The 19189-nt window shown below is 45.9% G+C and overlaps 1 protein-coding gene across 4 annotated transcripts in view; it reads right to left on the minus strand.

Moving 5' to 3' along the window:
- LOC105018361 (nuclear receptor coactivator 2) overlaps nucleotides 1–19189 on the minus strand; it is a 44649-nt gene that overhangs the window by 11373 nt on the left and 14087 nt on the right. For all 4 annotated transcript variants that reach the window (XM_020045324.3, XM_010883718.5, XM_020045326.3 and 1 more), the window contains exons 2-10: nucleotides 12454–12564; nucleotides 11825–11997; nucleotides 9785–9888; nucleotides 5694–5871; nucleotides 5191–5388; nucleotides 4115–4216; nucleotides 3462–3602; nucleotides 2932–3079; nucleotides 829–2131 (exon numbers count right to left, since the gene is read on the minus strand). In XM_020045324.3, the coding sequence (XP_019900883.2) occupies nucleotides 829–2131; nucleotides 2932–3079; nucleotides 3462–3602; nucleotides 4115–4216; nucleotides 5191–5388; nucleotides 5694–5871; nucleotides 9785–9888; nucleotides 11825–11997; nucleotides 12454–12545 (2439 nt within the window). In that variant the 5' untranslated portion in view covers nucleotides 12546–12564. The remainder of the gene's footprint in view (nucleotides 1–828; nucleotides 2132–2931; nucleotides 3080–3461; nucleotides 3603–4114; nucleotides 4217–5190; nucleotides 5389–5693; nucleotides 5872–9784; nucleotides 9889–11824; nucleotides 11998–12453; nucleotides 12565–19189) is intronic.

The raw sequence follows: 19189 nt of genomic DNA on the forward strand, positions 1-19189 counted from the left end.
AGCTAACTGTAAATGTGTTGAATGTACTTAGGAAATGTATATATAAAAAAATTATAATACTGGTAAAACCACCAAAGTATTCTGAATGTAATCTTTTTAAAGGACATGCATAGCCTAGCGGTTTATTAACAGGTTAATTAAAGGCTGAAGACGTTCCCTCATCCTCCTACAGTGGGCCTGCTAGCTGCTTCATCATCTGTTCATCTCTCATCCCTTAACACACAGGCTTTTTAAAACCTGGTTCTGCTCCTCATGCTCACACACATACAGACACACAGACAGAGAGCTGGCTGTCCAAATGCTTGCTGTTCGGCTGTAGTACCCCAGGCCTTCCGGCTGCTGTTCAGACAGGAGGATGCCAGAGGAGCAGTCCACAGATGCGTCTCAGCCAGCCAGCACCAAACATGACTGGTTCTCCTCCTTTAGTTATCCCTGGCAATGTCCTGCCTTTCAGAGCCCTCAATGCCTGCCAGGGATGTTTTAAGACTAAGATGCCGGGTCGGTCAGCTAACAGGGTCCTTTAAAGTGCTGCCAGATATTTTCAACCCTCACTAGCCAGCCAGTGCTCAGGACTAGTCCATGGATTTCATGCAGTTATCATTTCATTTTACAATATGTGAGCGCAGTGGCAAAGGGGTCTCCCAAAACAAATCCTCACAACATATGAAATGCCTGGCAGGGCACTGATTCCCATTGTATTGCTAGGGCTACACAGACACGATGGTTACAACGGAGATGTTATTTCCTAAAGAGTGCACTGCTTTTGACCAGGCTCCATTTCATATGCAGTCAGTGCATCATGATCATTTACATTGTTTCTCTACTAACCTGGTCGGCCATGTTGTATCCCGGGTCGTGGGTCTCTGTCTTCACATTGGCCAGCGTCATCTCAGTTCCCGGTTCCATCTTGATGCCTTTCTCCTGCATGGTGTTGTCGTCTTTGTCTAGCAGGTATCGCAGCAGAGCATTGTCCTTCCTCTTGGGGCTGATGGATTCCTGCTTGATGGCCATCTCTGCCGCATTGGCGGCCATGTTGTCTGATCCCATCTGGTCCGGCTCCCCCTGACCCACTTCCTTCCCCGTGGCTTCGGCCGTAATCTTGGCTAGCTCCACCGGGGACGTGCTGTTCTGCAGGAGCCTGTGGAGGATCTTGTGTTTCTCCTTCAGCGAGGTGGAGTGGTTGTTTTGGCCCCCCGGCCCAGAGTCCTTGCAGTTGTGGTCCCCTCCTGAGGGGACCCCGTGGGGCGAGCAGGGATCCACATGCTCAGACTTGTTGGTGAGCAACTGCATGAGCTTGGTGGGGCCCTTGCTGGTGAGCAGCCTGCTCTGGGCCTCCGCCAGCTCTCCTCCCAAGGGCTCCGGGGTGCCGTCTTTGGACCCCCTCCTCTCACCCGCGTCCTCCCCCTCCCCTTCCAGCTGAGACTGCTTCCCGTATGCGCCGAACATCTCCATCTCCCTCTCTGACATGCTGCTTCGGAGGTTCGCCAGCTGGCTGGAGTTCAGGTTGGAGTTTTTACTACTGCTGCTGCCGGCACCACCACCACCAGCGGGACTCAGCAGGTTCCCGGGCTTAATGTCAGGTGACCCTGAAGACCGGCCCTGCTGGGAGACCCCTTGGCATTCGCTGAGTGCCTGAAGTGCGCTGAGGGAGCTGTTAGCCGTGAAGCCACTGTGGCTGTTCCCCAACCCTGTGCTGCTGCATACCCCAGGCGGAGAGTGCAGGCTGCCCGTCGGGGAGAACGGCCCCAGAGGAGGAACGCGAGGGCTGATAACCACGTTGGGGCTCTGGCGGTGGCGGGGGGACAACATTGAACCGCCACCGGCCTGAGAGGGGACACTGGGGCTGCCCTGCGACGGGCTGTTCATCCCCATCTTGAGTGCATAGCTGCCGCCCTGAGGGGTGGGGGCACGGTTCATTGTCCCCTGGCATCCGTATCGTCCACCCTGAAGGCTCCCTATTGTGGCCACGTTGGTGTTGCTGCTGACCGTTGTGTCCTGGCCCAGGCCCTGGCCCATTGGCCCTGGGGACGGCCCGCCCACACTGGGAGGAGTCAGAGAGGACATGGTGTTCATTGGCTTCCCCTGTCCCTGGGCAGAAACGGTTGGGTTCATCCCACACATAGTCTGCTCCCTGGAAGAGGACAAAATGACACACAAATACATACACACACATAATGTTAGGGATGGCCATTAAAAACAGAGAACCCGTCCCAATTGGCAACACATTCCCAGTGTCTGCTACTGCCGACTTAACCCTTGGTCAAAAGTAGTGCACAATAAAACATTTAGGGTGCCATTTGGAAAGCAGACACACTCGGCAGCGCAACGACAATCGTTGTCAATTTTCTCTTTTCCCGAGAGTACAGTTAATCTTCTGTAGGGAGATTCTTAGTGATAAATCTGAATGCTGGCGGTTCTGTACACCGCAGCCCTAATGTGGCATGCATCGAGCGAAATTCAGCGGCTCCAGACAGTTGCAAAAATTACAAAGGCGTCGTTGTGCGGGCCACTGAAGAAACATTATGACTTGAGAAGTGGACAAGAAAAAAAATAAAGTCTGAAAAAAGAGCCACGTTTGTGGCGGATCCACTCATTCTGAACAACAGTCCTGCCATTGTTTCCTGCTCCGGTGCAGCACTGCTCCACGGGCCTTCTGGGTAAAACGTGTAAAGCGCTGGGATCTCCTCCCAAATATTACCCTGTTCCCTTCTTAGTGCACTACTCTGTAGGTTACCGGATAGGGCTCTGGATGAATGTTGTGTGCTATAAACTGGGTGCCATTTGGGCCTGGAACTGGGTGCCATTTGGGCCTGCCTCCCATCTGCGTTTAAGAGGCACTTCATTAACCATGGCAACGGATGAACTGAGGATCCATAACGGTTGAATGTCTGAGCGTCGGGTGGAGTCAAGGTGGGGGTCAAGGGGACTTACCGCTGGAGGATGTGGAGGGACATGTAGAACTGGGGTTCGTTGGTGGCAGGAGAGCGCACCAGCTTGCTCTTGGTGTGGGCCGACACAATGGTACCATCGGACAGGGAGAACCGATACAGAGGGCTGAACGCATGGCCCACTCTCAAGACTGCAGGGACGGAGTAGAAAAGAGAGAGAGAGGGTTGGTGAACTAAAGCTTGCACATTTTCCTGCTCTTCCTTCCAGCAGTGACTTTGCTACTTCATCGATTAAAACGTATATACTACTACAGAGTTGTGTGGTTGTCCCACTTAGCTGGCTTAAGATGAATGATAAACGTTGCTCTGGATAGGAGCATTTGGTAGATGACGAATGTAAAATGTAATGACAAACGCTTTGGAATTTGAAGGTCTAAACCCACCAACAAACATGCTGATCTAAGACCCCCCCCCCCCCCCAACACCCCGGTCAACAGGATTAAAAATCTAAAAGGCTCTGCCTACTATGACTCTACTGACAAATAAAGGCCATGCTCCAGTGAGACATTTCACCTTCTTGCTGGTGCTTCTTGGCGAAGGAAATCTCCCCATCGTTCTGAAGGTGGAACCTCTGAATGCACCTCCTGACCAAGTCCTCCCAGCCGGGCTTCATGGAGGCTCTCAGCAGACTTGTGTCCAGAGAGGTGATTTTACCTACGATGGCAATGGTTAGTTTCCCCGGAGTGCTTGACCATCACCTGGCCTCAACCCAAAAGATGCAAGGCCCAGAGTGCCATTCATAGGCTAATCAGTAGGAGTCCACATCGGGATTCTATTGAATGTGAACAATGTAGCATTTTTCTTAGCAGTATTCTAAGAGCGGAGCAGCCAAGGATGAATTAAACCCAAATATACTTCTAAATGAGGGAAATTGTTAAATAGATTTAATATGAGTGTTTAATTGCCTTTTAAATATATTAAATAATTAGTTTGAAATATCCGGTCAGATGATTTGACATTTCTGTAATACACAGTTCCAGTAAAAAGTTTGATCACATATCCATTCACTTTCATTAGCATTGAAGAACTGGTACTGTACTTGAATGCTAATGAAATACCAATGAAGTCATTTCTAATATATCAAAACATTTATGTTTGGTTTCGTTGCTCTGCTTAAGTGTAGAGTAACAGTATCACAGTGGTCCTGTACTGAAGTAGTAACACACCTTGGAGATCCTGCCTGGTTGTAAAGCTCTCGTATGTTGACAGCACGGGTCTCTCTTTGACAGGAACCCTTCGCGCCACACAGATCAGACACGACTGGAAATCTAGACGAGGAGAGTACAGCAACACAAGCTTTAACCAGACATAGCCATAGTTCATCACCGCGACCTCCCTGTGCTGGAGCAGGTGGGTTGAAACGTGGCCATGTTCAGTTCACACCGTGCCTCAGCCCTCACAGCCACCGGCCTAGCTCCTCATCAACATGTTTTCACTAGCCAAGTGCCATCACTCCATTTGCAGCTCTGGTGTGGTTTCAATGTCAAGAGGAAAATCTGGCTGAATATCTGGGAATCGGCGGAGGACGGATAGCGTTACTAAAATTAGAACGGCAATATTTCCCTTGGAGCTCCGGGGAAACGAGGAAGTAGCAGGCACTAATTAGACGCCCTGCGCTCCTCTCTGAGGAGGAGCCTGACGGATGACAGAAACCTTAAGGAGGCCAGCACACTGGAGAGATGGAGATGAACCACGACCACCTCCTTACAGAACCGCACACGGTCGTATTGACTGGGAATGGGTGTAAAAACCAACTAAAACAGGAGGAAGTTACCGGAGCGTTTCCAAATAAAAAACAGTTGTTTTTCAGTTGAGCTAATAAATATGACCCAGGTCTGTGGTTTCAGTCAGGGAATGAGGCTGGGACTTCAGTGCTCCAATATGGCTTGGACCACAACATTTACTATTGTGGTAATCATAATAAAAAGCATCCAAAATTGAGAAATTCCATAATTGATCAGTCTAATAGTTAAGTTCTACTGAAGTACGCATGTAACGTCTGTAACATAAATGCAATCATGTTCCACATCTGAAGATTTAGAGTAACCGACTACGGCAGAGGAGCTCCTTCCAAGACTGCAGCATTAACCCGTAATAGGAAGGGCAACTGCTAACCATGCTACTTCATAATAAAGGAACAAACACATGTATTCACCTCTTTAACCACCCTCTGTCTGGTTTCCCTAGCTGTGGTTTGCCTGTTAAAAAAAAAGGTTCATTTTTCAAACTAGCACTTGTGTACCTTCTCCCTCCTCTCTGATGGACTTCGGCTCTGACACGGCGAAACACTGCATGGTCTCGTACTTCTGCTGCACCTCCTGGTCTGGGGGCTCCAGCTTGCCCCCCTCTCCGGGCCCGTGGGGGTTAACCAGCATGCGGCAGTTGAACGTGTGGCTGTTCCTGTTGGGGTTCTCACTGGATCGTGGAGCCCTGCTGTTCACTGAAGGGGAATATGGGGAAACGAGCAAGGGTCAAACCCCCCCCCAAAAAAACCAACTCACGTCTAAAGGAATTCCAAATAATTATTTAAATGGAGAAAGACTTATTAATTGCTGGTTGATAGGTAGTATTTCACTTAGTTGAGGTCAGAAATAATCTAAAAGATATCCAATCACCCAAACAATATTTAGGACTTAGAATAGGTCAGTAAACAGCAGATCAGGGGGTTCCTCATCTCAACCAGGGACTGGAGAGACAAATGGAACAGATGGATAAGACAGAGAGGTCCACTTTAGTGTTACTCACCCAGGCTCTTGGGCAACAGGTTCTTGATGAACTCAGCGTGGTCTCCGACATGAAGGACGCTGTAGACGCTGGTGTTCATCAGCTCCTCCTGGTTGTAGCGCAGGTACTGTGTCACGTTCTCCGAGACAAACACAATATTCCCCTCCATGTTAACCACAAAGAAGAAGCCATCCAGGGCCTGGAGGTCAAAGGTAACAGGAGACGTGGGTTATTAGCAGAAGAACACTTCACTGGTCCCCTCCCACACATACCTTTACTTGTTGGGATCCCAACCATTAGCCATTCAAATTGATATTTCCCCTAACCCTAATCCCTATTGTAACTTTTACCCTAAACCTGACCCCAAACTGAAGATAACGACTACATCCAAAATAGTATTCCATTTGAGGTGAACAACGATTGGTCAGTCTTATTGCAGCCCTACAGGCTGTAGGCAGCAGTGCACTTAATAGTGTGTAATTTGGGAAGCAGCAAAGCCATTCCTCCTGGGACTAGGTCTCAATGGTCTGAAGAGAGAATCATTTATTGCCATTTTAGTCATTTAACAGACACTGTTTTCCAGAGCAACTTTACATTTACAAGAGATCTAGGTGAAACAACTACAGCTCAGTAGTGAGGACATTCTAAACAACAAATTAGCTATCGGCAAAAGTCAGTGGTGGAAAAATAATAACACCACACAAATAATAAACTTTACGAAAGACAACATGGATGGCGACAGTGGAACCATTTTAGGTACAGTTATGAAAAGGTACTATAGGTTTTCGGAAAACGGGCAGACTCTGCTGTCCTGAACTCCAGAGGAAGCTGGTTCCACATTTAAGTGCCAGGACAGAATCCGGTTTCATTACCAAGCCAACGTTAGGATAGGAAACGACCCCCAAGAAAGTGAAACATCATGGCCAAGCTCTGCAAACAAGCCATTTACTTCTACAGTACATCCACTACCAGGAAAAGGGCATGGTAAGTGACACACAAAATGACAGTCAATTTGGCAGGGCTGCAAAAAAGTGAGTTGCAAGGACTCAGAACTCTGAGCTCTAAACTTCCGCAGGACCAATCAGATCTATAATGTAGGAAAAAGGAAGCCTGGCTAACAGTGGGTGGTTGTTCCAAACCGTACCTTTGATAGCACACTCCTTTTGACCAGAGCCCCTGGGTTGTTTCAATTATACTAGACTGGCGCTTGGAAGCAATAAGAGATGGATGGAATATAGAACAATGCTTTACTGCCCAGCAGAGGGACGCAGAGCGAGAACACTGTGCAGCGATGATAACTTTCACATTTCTTCGTCTAGATGCCCCAGTTCTTCTTCCCCAGCTTCATCATCCTCTGTGAGCTGAATAGCTTGGAGGAAAGAAAGTCTCATCAAGGCGCGTGCGTGTGTGTGTGTGTGTGTACTAGACGGTAGGCCATTAACCTCATTTCATGAGCTTTAAGTGTGTATGCACAAAGCAGTATTCTCTCGTTCTGGCCCGGCAACAATTGTGTCATATTAACAGAGTTTGGTCCTAGGTAACTGCAATGACAAATGGGATAATCACAGGGTTTCAAACGACACTCGAAACAGTGAAAGGATTCAAAAAGGGATACTGTGGTGCAACTGCAGCTATTTTGTGAGCCATAAAAACAGTTTACACTCATCATAGACAGGGAAACTCTGGTTTGAAAGGAAACTCTGTCCTAAAAGCTACGATTTCCGTAAATCGCCTGTTCTTTTGGCAGTTCCTGAGAGGCTTCTCTGAATTTGCTTTATGGCCCATGGTTGGTTACTGTTAGTCAGGACCTCTTTTGGCTGGCAGCCTCACACTGGTCCTGAGATAATGTCCCTGAAGTGGCACCCTATTCCCTATGTAGTACCAGTCAAATGTTTGGACACAGTTACCCATTCCCTTGAATATACATTTGGACACAGTTACCCATTCCCTTGAATATACATTTGGACACAGTTACCCATTCACTTGTGTATAATATATATATAAACACATAAATAAATAAAAGGGAAAGGGTTGTCATTTGAGACAGGCGTGAATATTTTCTGTCAGCTCAGCACTGTCCTACCTTCTTCACCACACCAGACGCCCCGGCTGTGAATCGTGCCGGCTCCCAGCCTGCACCACTTCAAACAGTGCGGACAACCGGTCACAGTGGTTATATTTAGTCCACTGTGTCTGAATGCCTCAAAGTCTGCTCAAATGGCACCCTATTCCCTACATAGTGCACTCCTTTTGACCGGGGGCCAAGCTGCGGTCCAAAGTGGTGCGTGAGGCTGCCGTTTGGGACACATGCGCAGTCTGAATGCTGTGACGTAACGGGGCAGAGGGAGTATAAATACATGCTGACACCACTGATTAGACCGGGAGCTGGAGAATAACAGTGGCAGCCACTCGCCAATGATCACTTTCCCACAACTTAGATAGACACCCCGTCTGCCTTTTGTCAGACCAGGACTATTTAAAGTGGATCGGTGGACAGGTAGACTAAGGGAGACAGAAAATATCACTGGTTTGAATCCTAAAGCCAAATGAGGTAATGAAAATCTGCCTGTGTCCTTAAGTATGGAACATTATTTGCTCATGTAACCAGTCTGAAATAAATCTAAATGACTGCAAACACGTTGTTCATGGTTGAAAAATAATCTACTAACAAGCGGTGCAGGGGGTTAATGTCATGAAACGTTGTAACTACTAATATAACGACATATTATACACATATTAGTAATAATATTACAGTTACTGATCAAAAGGTTTTTTCACTGTTATGAGTGGAGGGCAAAGTGGGGCATTCCCCCCCCCCCCCTTTTTGTTTATCTGTAAACTTTGGTTGCTAATGAAGTCCAAAGCTTATTATGTAATTTGGGAACGCCGTTGCTCTCTAATTATTCTACCTCTACCGCTGCTGACAACATGACTCGACATGATGACAATGTTTCAAGCCAGATAGCACACATGCGCATGTAGTACGTGTATTCACTACTGCCGTTAATAAACAGGCCAAAGTAAAGGTAGTAAAACTTTGACTGGCAAACATAGAGAGGAACATTAGCCTGTGAGGAGGCTGCCGCATGGACATTTGGGATTTTCTTATGAACGCTGAAACAAACAAGCCAAGTGGCCGTGTGAAATGTACATACGTCCCATGGTTTTCAGAACGACAGCTAAAAAATGGGCACCTCCACTGCCACCCGGAACAAAGACGCAACGGTTATTGACACCAGTCAGGGGAATGCCAGTACTGGCCTCTTTCAAGTGATCCTAACCAGACATAATCAGTCCTTGTACAAATGAATATGCTACAGACCTAAGTGTAAAACAAAAACGAGAAATGCCAGGTTGGTTAAAAATTGGATGTCAACACATTTCTAAGTTGGGAATGCATATATTTATGTTATATGCGGTTATAGAAATATGTTGAATTGACAAATGAATGAATCCTATTAATGTATAGGGAAATATCACAATTCACAGTTATAGAATTGTGTGGCCACTTCTCACATAGGCAAATACATTTAATTAAATCCTGGAGCCAGGTGTGCTGATTCAGCAGAATAATGGGGGGGGGTTAAGAAACCTGTCCAATTCTGACCTCCTCTCTCAAAGTTCTTTTTTCCACAAGGAATTTGGAGTCCAAATAGATACGTTTCTTACATTTTAATACACTATATTAATATCACAATGTATGCCAAAACCCTTGACTTTCTTAGAAGTGACAGGTTGGTAGCCAGGCATAAGCAACATAAGCAGTCCCTTAGGGCACATGACCACGAGGGGGCATCTGACTGCTAGGGAGAATAGACGAGACGGGGCCGCAAAAAAAATGTTGCTTAGGGCCTCCAAATGGCAACAGCCGGCACTGTTGGTAGCCTATCTGCAGCACCAAGAATAGCAAGCAACCTACAGAGAGTTAGGTTGGGCAACTAGTAGGTTGTTCGTTTAAATAAATACTGAAAGTAGCCCAACGTAATAATATTGCAAACAGAAATGATGGAACAGCAGTTTGACTTGGATGCAAATGAAACTGCAGACAATTAGTGTATCTTCACTAATCCCATAATGCAAAGCAAGCCAGAGTTGTGTAGGCTCCTGCTCACCTCAAGCATCATCGGTCCAAGAGCATCCTTGTCAATAACGCTCTGGCCTGTTGACGAGACGTCTGCTCTCTGTACCTCCTCTGCGGTGGATGAAGTTGTTTTCTCTGCATGGTTGGAGAACAGGGAGGTAGCGGTGGAGAGAGAGAGATGGAGGATGAGGGGAGAGAAAGTGTTAGGCTGTTTCACAACTTAACATGTACTCATGTCAGTGGCAGTAGTCCCACTGCAATAGCTTCTCCGCTGCAGCTGACATTGCTACATGTTGTGTGGAAAGGTGACATGACATATATGACTAACTCCACATACAACTCTAACCGACTGAACAATATCTGGCAACAAGACTCAATCCGGGAGGGGAATTGTGGTTGCTGACTCATTTCACAGAGGCACTGGTTATAGCAAAACTCTGTATGGGCCCGACTTATTACCACCGGCATTTAGCAACATTATTTCAAATGAGCTACGAGCTTTGAACAGTAAACCCCAATGCAGCCGATTCACTCGGGAGAATGGCGTAGACTTAGACATCGGAGTGCGCTGCTGAGCGTCATATCCACGCTTGTTGTCCCAAAGGGCACCTTATTCCCTAGATAATGCACCATGTTTGACCAAGGCTCCAAGGGTACTTCATTAACTATACAGGGAGATGGGTGCCATTTGGGCCCGGTCTACTGTTCCATACTAAACTGGAGAGCTCTTTTTATTTAAACAGTTGTTAAGCTTTCAACAAAAAGGAAATTCAAATAGCCATAAGAATACGGCAAAATTCCTGCTAGGAAAATAGTATGCAATTATGTGACCTAGATAATGGTGGACAGCTGGCAGCCAGCTCCAAATCAATATCTTACACTGTAGATTAAAAAGGCAAATTCAATCAATATTGTTGATCTTTCGGTCTTGACAGCATCCAGTTCTACTGTATGGGTCTCCCTGCCATACACTAACACCAACCAAACTAGTCCAGTCTCCCTGCCATACACTAACACCAACCAAACTAGTCCAGTCTCCCTGCCATACACTAACACCAACCAAACTAGTCCAGTCTCCCTGACAAACATTAGCACCAGCCAAACTAGTCCTGTCTCCCTGACAAACATTAGCACCAGCCAAACTAGTCCTGTCTCCCTGACAAACATTAGCACCAGCCAAACTAGTCCGGTCTCCCTGACAAACATTAGCACCAGCCAAACTAGTCCTGTCTCCCTGACAAACATTAGCACCAGCCAAACTAGTCCTGTCTCCCTGACAAACATTAGCACCAGCCAAACTAGTCCTGTCTCCCTGACAAAGATTAGCACCAACCAAACTAGTCCTCTCTCCCTGCCAAACAAGTCCTGTCTCCCTGCCAAACATTAGCACCAACCAGGCTAGTGCTCTCTCTCTGCCACTCTAGAAGTCCTACTTCACATTGCTCATCATTACATAATGCAATGACTGAATCACAGACTGCTTCTTCATCGTCATCATAAAATGTGTCTCATCTGACTGACTCATTTGATCTGCTGCAGTCTACCCTCCTAGACAAAGCCAGGCAGGCAGCCGTAGAGACAGACTGGCCTTTGAGAAGACAAGAAGAGGATGGAAATTGCCGTCTTCCCAGAGAGGCAAACAAACAATACAGGCCACATGCACCTTCAGCACATTCGATCGGTTTCCCAACCTTCTCCTCAGGGAGCACCAGAAACGTCACGTTTGTTGTATTCCTGGCACAACATTCAACTGGTGTACTAGCCATTACCTTGTGTGACGAACTGAATGTTGTGTACCAATACTGGGACAACACAAAACTGACGGCTCCACCCTTAACGCCTGTCAAGCACACTCATCTCATTAAGTCATCAATGGCCATTTGAAAAGTTATAGAACCGGATTTTCACCTATTGGACAGGAAAAAAAAAATTCTTTATATATACACTAAGGGGGCACTTTTGAGAATGTAAGTGACTGGTGAGAGAATTAAACATGCGCTTACAACGAAGTTCAATTCTTCAAGGACAAAACAAAAACAGAGAACATCAGATAAAAGAAGGAAGGCCTTACCCTGCTCTTTGATTTGACGAATCTGCTTCACAGTTTCTTTCAAGATTGCACATTTGTCAGGCTTGACATTGAAGTTGTCAATGTCGTTGATGTTCGCAAAGATCAACTCGGCGAGTTCCTCTATGTATTTGTTTTCATGCTCCCGGTTTCGCTTTTCCGTGCACCGCTTGGGGCTGTGGAGAAAGAGACAGGTAAGACGATGAGGCAAAGGGGGCACGCCGACAACACCCTCTAAGGAAAAACGCTAATGCAGCAGAAGCGCGCCGCCAGTTCATCAAAACGTCAATGGCCACTACAGCCTGTACAGGTAGTTGGGAATACCACACGGATAATACAATATTCCGTAAACAGTGGACTAACTGACAACGGTTAACCTGGTTGGTTTGGGTTGAGGTGTGTGTGGAAGCATTTGAATCCAAGAAGGATCTACAGCCATGTTTAAGGAATCTAACGGTTGTGTGTACATTTGAGTGTGTGTACATCGGTTGTGTGTACATTTGAGTGTGTGTATTCCATAAGTTCCCATCTCAAACTATCCACTATTCCTTAGGCGGCCCGCGAGTAGACCAGGACCCGTGTAGCGCTGTTAATAGTTAAAGTGTAATGTCATGTTTGTCAGTTGATCCTACCTGGGCCCCAGGAGGTCCGGGCCACATTCTTTACGCTTCAGGGACTCTCCCCTGGCAGCAGGGTCGGGGGTGTTGTCCGCCGCACTACTCATCTTCAGCAAAGATCACAAACTACAGGGAGAGAAGACACTTCACATTATAGAAACACAGGGTGAGCCGACAATCACTTATTCTCTATTACACTTAACCTTTGACACCAATGGGGTATTGGAGGTCACAAGGTGTTGAACTAGAGTGGCCTTTTACAAAAAGAAATCTTCAGTAAAATAATCAACTTTTTTCCCCTCCCCACTCTGGTCTTTATTTGCCCGGACCGCGTAAGCAGAGCCGGCCAAGAAGAGCGACTGTCTGACTACCCCTTGCAAAATAGCGTAGTGATTTGAGACACAGACTGCCAAGCAAGAGGAGCCATGTTTGAGCCTTGTCATAGTCAAAACTAAATATGCATTCTGATTTGATCAAGATAAACAAAAGCTTTGCTGGCTGCAACCTTCACTAGCTACATTATAGTAAGCCTAAAATAAAACTTCACAGTTATATTTCAAATATTCCCAGTGTTTTTTTTCAGTACGCATCTGTGCACGCTTTTTGGGTAATATACAGTACATAACCCTTGCGCAGTAAAAGGAGGGGTTTTCACAATTCTCTTGTCTTTTCACTTTATGAAAAGGTCAGTTATCGTCACCTATATTGATTGTTATTGTATCAATGCCATTCATGAATGAAAAACGAGCATTGTTGTGTCATGAAATTAAATCTTCAGTCATCTTCAGTCTCGCTAGCAATTGCTCAATTATTACAGGCTAATAAGCTGTTAAAACAGCCAGTGACAAAAGCCATACAAGTTCATAGATGCTATTTGAGGTAAACTTAATAAGAAATATTAGTCAGTTTAACACAATGCTTAATGGTGTCTAGCGAAATATTCAAACTTGGTGTGATGTTAATGCGTGACAAAATTAATGTTGAGACACTATACCGACATTAGGTGTATGTTTGGATTTGTGGCGTAGTGGTTAAAGACACAGCCTCTCACATGGGAGACACAGGTTGGAATCCAGTGAGGGCAACAACATTTATCGAACCGCAGGCCAGCCGAACCAGGCTTGCCTATTTCTTTTTCTGGTTCATTTTCATACCAAAATGTCAAACAAAATTATACATAAATGTTTGCAGTCAAATAAATACATTTAACCAGTGGACCATTCATTTGTGTAGGAATGTCCCATTCTCATTTAACACGTTTATTTTTCGTAACCAAGCACCTGCAAATTGGCTGTTGCAGGATCCAAACAAAACAGGATTTAAGAAAAATTTGAAGCTGGTATAAAAAAAAGAAGAAAATGAACACAGATGTGTTGTGATGTGGGTGAGCACTGTTCTAACAACAAAATGACCCAAGATAAAGACTGCAAACAAGAGGTGTTGAACTGCCCAGCAGAGAATGTGAACAGTTGAGAGAAACCGGGTGTTAATCACAGCTCTTGCAGATCTAGCGAGTCATCTCACAGTAGGGATACATTGTGTGCGAGAAGCCTAATTGTGGGAAGTGTTGATGTTTACCTCAGTAAGGCAAAGTGTGGCTGTGTTACAATAGGGGCATCTACTTCACACGTCTTGTCAAATGCCGACAGAGAGTTGGGGACTAAGAGTGTGGCTGCCTTGTGTCCACACCCCACCTCCGCCCTGTTCATCAACTACAGAAGCAATAGGGCCTCTTAAAAAAAGGTGTACACACAGCGAGGCAGAGTGGACACTTCACCCCAGCTGCACTCCAAATGGCACCATAATTCCCTTTACAATGCACTGCACTCTAAAAGGGAATAAGGTTCCATTTCAGACACAGGCCCCAACTAGTCAAAATAGACCTTTCCCCAGTCTTGTGCTTACCCTGTGTGGAGGGATATTGGCTTTACACTGACAGACAACTGAATTGTAACATGGTAAGAGCGCTGTCAAAACAAGGGGCTTAAACACAGAGGAGACCGAATGATTCAAAATGGACAGACTGTTGGCCTCATTAAAATTGGCCCTGCTTTCCCTGGATTGGCTGCCATAAACAACAAGCATCACAGATTTGTAAAACCGTTCCCATATGATGACTCATGAAAATACACCTGGCTTGTATCTGCCCAGACTGCCCAACTACAATGCCGACTCAGTTTCCAAACATCTTAAAAATGACAAATTCCTAGATAGGCGTTGGTAATGTTCAACAACGGTTCATTACATGCTTCCTGGTTGGCTAGCTTTTCTTTTATGTAACTTCTCTTTGACATTGTACACCCAGCTAGCCTAGCATTGAGCTGAGCTGCCGGTGGGGTAGCAGAGTAGTGCTACCAAGCCGGGCCAGCGCATCACCTGACCATTACATAACGCACAGCCTGGACGCTGCCACCGCTCATGGGGAGGAGAGGAGAAAAGGGAAGAAGAGGAGAGCGTCGGCCGGGGCAAATCTCACCGCTCATCTGAATGGAATCACATCCCTGTCGGAGACTATGCTGGGCCTGTGAGAGCGGGAGGAGGGGAAGAAATAGGAGGAGCCTCCCCGGATGCATTCTCACCAAATGTATACCCGAATTAATCACTTGCTCCTTTGAATGTATAGGAGAGGGAGAGAAGGCGAAGGAGAGAAACAGAGAGAAAGATGTGGGGGAGGGGATATTAAAGCTATATGCAGGAAATAAAACTGATAGTGGAAGCAGCAGCAGCAGCATCTTTAGATGCTGATCACCATATCCATGTTAAAACCATGCAGGGGCACATGCTACAATACTAACCACAGAAGACAAGAAAAAGGCATGCCATTTACAGTTTTGACTGAGAGCATATGTATGTACCAAAAGAAATCTGCATCCCGTGTGTGTGTGTGTGTGTGTGTGTGTGTGTGTGTGTGTGTGTGTGTGTGTGTGTGTACACTGTTCCACAGATGCTACCCTATTCCCTAGATAGTGCTCTACCTTTGACCAGAGCCCTACAGGCTACCGTGGACTATAAAGGGATTAGGGCACATTTGGAGCACACTCCATTCAGTGCTAACGTACAGGCAGTACAACGCCACATGCATGGTCAGACATGACATGCAGTAAACGGAGGCAGCATCCCACACGGCCCCTTGTTAGCATGCTTTTGTAAGGAATAGGGTGTGATCTGGGACCTAGACAGGCCGGCACCATGGGTCATCGTGACCCTGTGATTTGGAGCGACACATTTCAAGAGCAAACACACAAATACAGGCATGGACAGAGCCCAGTGTAGATATTTTCATCTCATTACAAGGTAGGACTGACCAGGTCTGTTTTCAAAAGGTTCAAATCCTTTCCCATGCGGGCGCTACACATTAGTATATTCTTCCAACTTTGAATACTTGTTCCCAATCAAAAAGGGCTGAAGTAATTTCAAATGACAGCGAGTAAAAACCTTTGGCCAGGACTCAATAACGGCACTGGTTGTAGACAATGAAGCTTTTAAAGATGGAACCTGCATTAAAGAAACTGCGTCACTGTCCCCCCATGGCTGTTGTTAATTTTTGCTTTTTACGTCTGAGATGAAGTCACACACTGACGTATTTGTTAGTCGTCCAATTTCCATGACACCGAACGGAATGTAGGCATGACACTCGCAGATTCCGAAGTAGCAAATGGATGCAAAAATAGTATTTTTGACATGCCGGTCTGCTGAGGTCCAGCAAAAAGAAATTCTCGCCACACACAAAGACGTGTACACACAATTCTTTGAAAAAGCTGTTAGTGTTTTGATTGGTAAGATAATCCAGTTAGGAAGCAGTGATCAATCCACAGGTTAATTCTTTAATGGCTCAGTTGACCTCTGAACTGTTGTCTTCTCTCGGCCGAAATTGTTTTCAAATGGGTTTACTTTGTGAGGCACTTGGCTCCTCTAATTCCATTAGTATCGGCTTGGAGGAGAAGACGCTGGTGTGTCCACATTTTGCGGTAGGTTAAATTACTGTTAATTCATCAAGAAAGTGTGTCGGCCTTTGACACTGATGGAGCAGTCTGGTCCAGCATGTTTTTTTATGAGCTGTGAGGTCAAGGCCCTTGTCCCTCAGGTCTTAGAATTAACCCACACCAGATCAACACCATGATGTCATAGTTATCGTCCCATGGGACTTCTCTTCTTCCTCACCCCTTGTCTCCACTGGGTCAGGGGCTCAGACAAAAGTATTAAGGCTTGCCAGGGCAACCAAATTTAAGGACAATACACATCAAAACATGTCTGATAAGCCCAACTGCTTTTTGGAGTTCAGAATAGCCTCATCTATTCACGGCTGCTGTTGATCAATTTTCCTTGTTTCCTGCCTGGATGACAAAGACACACGAACCAAAACAACTTGCAAAAACGAAGCCTGACATCACCCCCGTTGGGTGGACTAAAACAATGGAGATTTTATTACATTTCCAATAACTCGCAGAAGACAAGCCTAGACAAAATGAGATCCTAATGAGAAAATGTTTTAACTTAAATGGCTCCCCTCCCACCCCCATGGCCACGCCACAAAATAAACAGTGAATGACAAAAAGAATGTCAAACTAAACGCCCACATGTTTAAAACATTTCTTGAATATAGACACGTGTAGTCTCTAACCTATGTGACCAAGGAGGCAGCCAATCAATTCCAGCAGACAATGGATGAGAGCTGGAGCCAGCCATTATCAGCCTGATCCCTTAGGTCAAATTGAATCAGGGCTCCATCCTGCCGATGGCTCTCGGTCCCCTCACTCTCCTTGGGTAAATTACACCCCATCCCCTAACATAGTGCTCTAGGTTTCAGCTCGACAGGCCACAGTAAAAAGCCATTTCGGATTAGGCCTGTAACAACTAAAGCAAATTTAGATTGACCGAGTCGGCAGTTCTTTCAAACAATTGATCGTCAAAATGATAAAACATGTTTTACCATATAATGGACACACTTGTTTTCATAAAATTACTACATGCCCCATGCTTGTCTGATGCTTCAAAAGCACACTAATTATTAGGTGGTAGTAGGAGTAGTAGTATTGGACAACTAATGGTAGAGGAAGAGACCTTCATTAAAAAGACCCAACCCATCACAGATTCTGCATTTAAGTTGCTCTTCATGTTGCACGTGAACAAACAATCGGAGCTCAAATGAGGCCTGTGATGTGGCTGTGCGGCCAACTGAGTATCAGAGGAAATCCCAGGTGACTTCACAGGAGTCCATAAACACAGCCCTCACATCTGCCACAGGTAGAGAGAGACTGCCAAGGTACCATGAGAGAGAATTATGACAAGAGAAAGAAACACCCCAGAAACAATGTTAACGCCCTAGCTAAGTTCCCCATTTGTTTTCCCTTCTCATTTTATTCCTTGACCGTTGAAATACATGAAATCATTTTGATTTCTTTGCAATATAAAAAAAATGGCTTCCTGTTTTGACCACATCCCAGCATCCAGGTCAGCACACTCGTTAGAATACGTTGGTGGATGCAGCCAAGCACTGGTAACATAGTTGAAAAGATGACATTTAAAAGTTCAGCATAATGGACCTCAGAACTGGCACGTTTGACAAGGTTACCATCACCCCATGTAAAGAAGCCCCCAAAATGGCTGCACCTTAGACCTGTGGGGATCGTACAGTAATTCCAGAACCGATGCCAAGGGAGCAGCCATCAGAAAACAGAGAGAGAGACTGTCCCAGGCGTCGACAAAACAGTGGAATAAGTAATGGCAGCATCCCCTTGGATTACGAACCCATTCCCAGCGGGCCTTCCTCAGATCAGAGGGGCTAGTAAGCATGTAGGTGTTCTCCACAATGCTGGAGTGCTGACAGGTACCCTGCCATGATTGGTACCCTGCCATAATGTAAAATTCCAAGGAGAGGTATCGACTCAGCTTATCACAATACCTGAGTCAATACCTGAGTAGAGTCGCACTTAGTAAAGGACTGAGAGTTATGCCAGGAAGTGATGTCAGTCTCTTGTATTCAAGCACATATCCAGTGGAGCCGGTTAGGTTAGTTACTCTGGGAGCCAAGTGTACCATGAAAGTAAGGGTGGTGAATCACTTACCGATAGCCCAGCTTCTGGGGAAAATACTTTATCCTCTTTAACCTATTCAAGAGGCTGTGGCAAAGCAAGTGCAACGGGCCCCCTGAGCAAGAGCAGACATAACCCAGAGAACGTATGCCCACCGGCCCGTATTGGAGATTCAGGGAGGCCTCTGGCCACTGCAGGAGGAACACGACCTACAGACACCAGGTGTTTCTGACAACACAGAGCTCATACAACATGATGTACACAGAGAGAGGGGGGCGTGAGATTATACATTATGTTAGAATGGAGGTGAGTGAAATCTGGCCTCGGGTGTGTTTGAGTAATCCTGCAGTGCATTGTCTAGGCGGACACTTCCTGAACCTTAACCACATGGGCAACTACATTCACTGTCCATTTCCGCTCTAGGAAAACATGTTCACTTGTATGAAGATCCCATTTGATTGGGTATCTCGGTCTCACGGGCCTGTGAATTAAATAAGTGGAGTCTATCTGGGAGTGGGCATGGTCTGTTAAAGAAGTACGAGCTTTTCTAAATCATTTGCGATTAGTACCCAGGTACTTGCACAGACTCCCCAATGCCCAACGTGACTAAGTTGAGAGCCACCTTGGTGAAGTGGTCATGGAATGACAAAGCAGTGTTCCAACAACTGAAACGGGTACTTTGTAGAACTGGTCCTGAGGCACCAGACTTACATTTTTTT

This window comes from Esox lucius, chromosome 3 (assembly GCF_011004845.1).
Source record: "Esox lucius isolate fEsoLuc1 chromosome 3, fEsoLuc1.pri, whole genome shotgun sequence".
NCBI classification, from domain to species: Eukaryota; Metazoa; Chordata; class Actinopteri; order Esociformes; family Esocidae; genus Esox; species Esox lucius.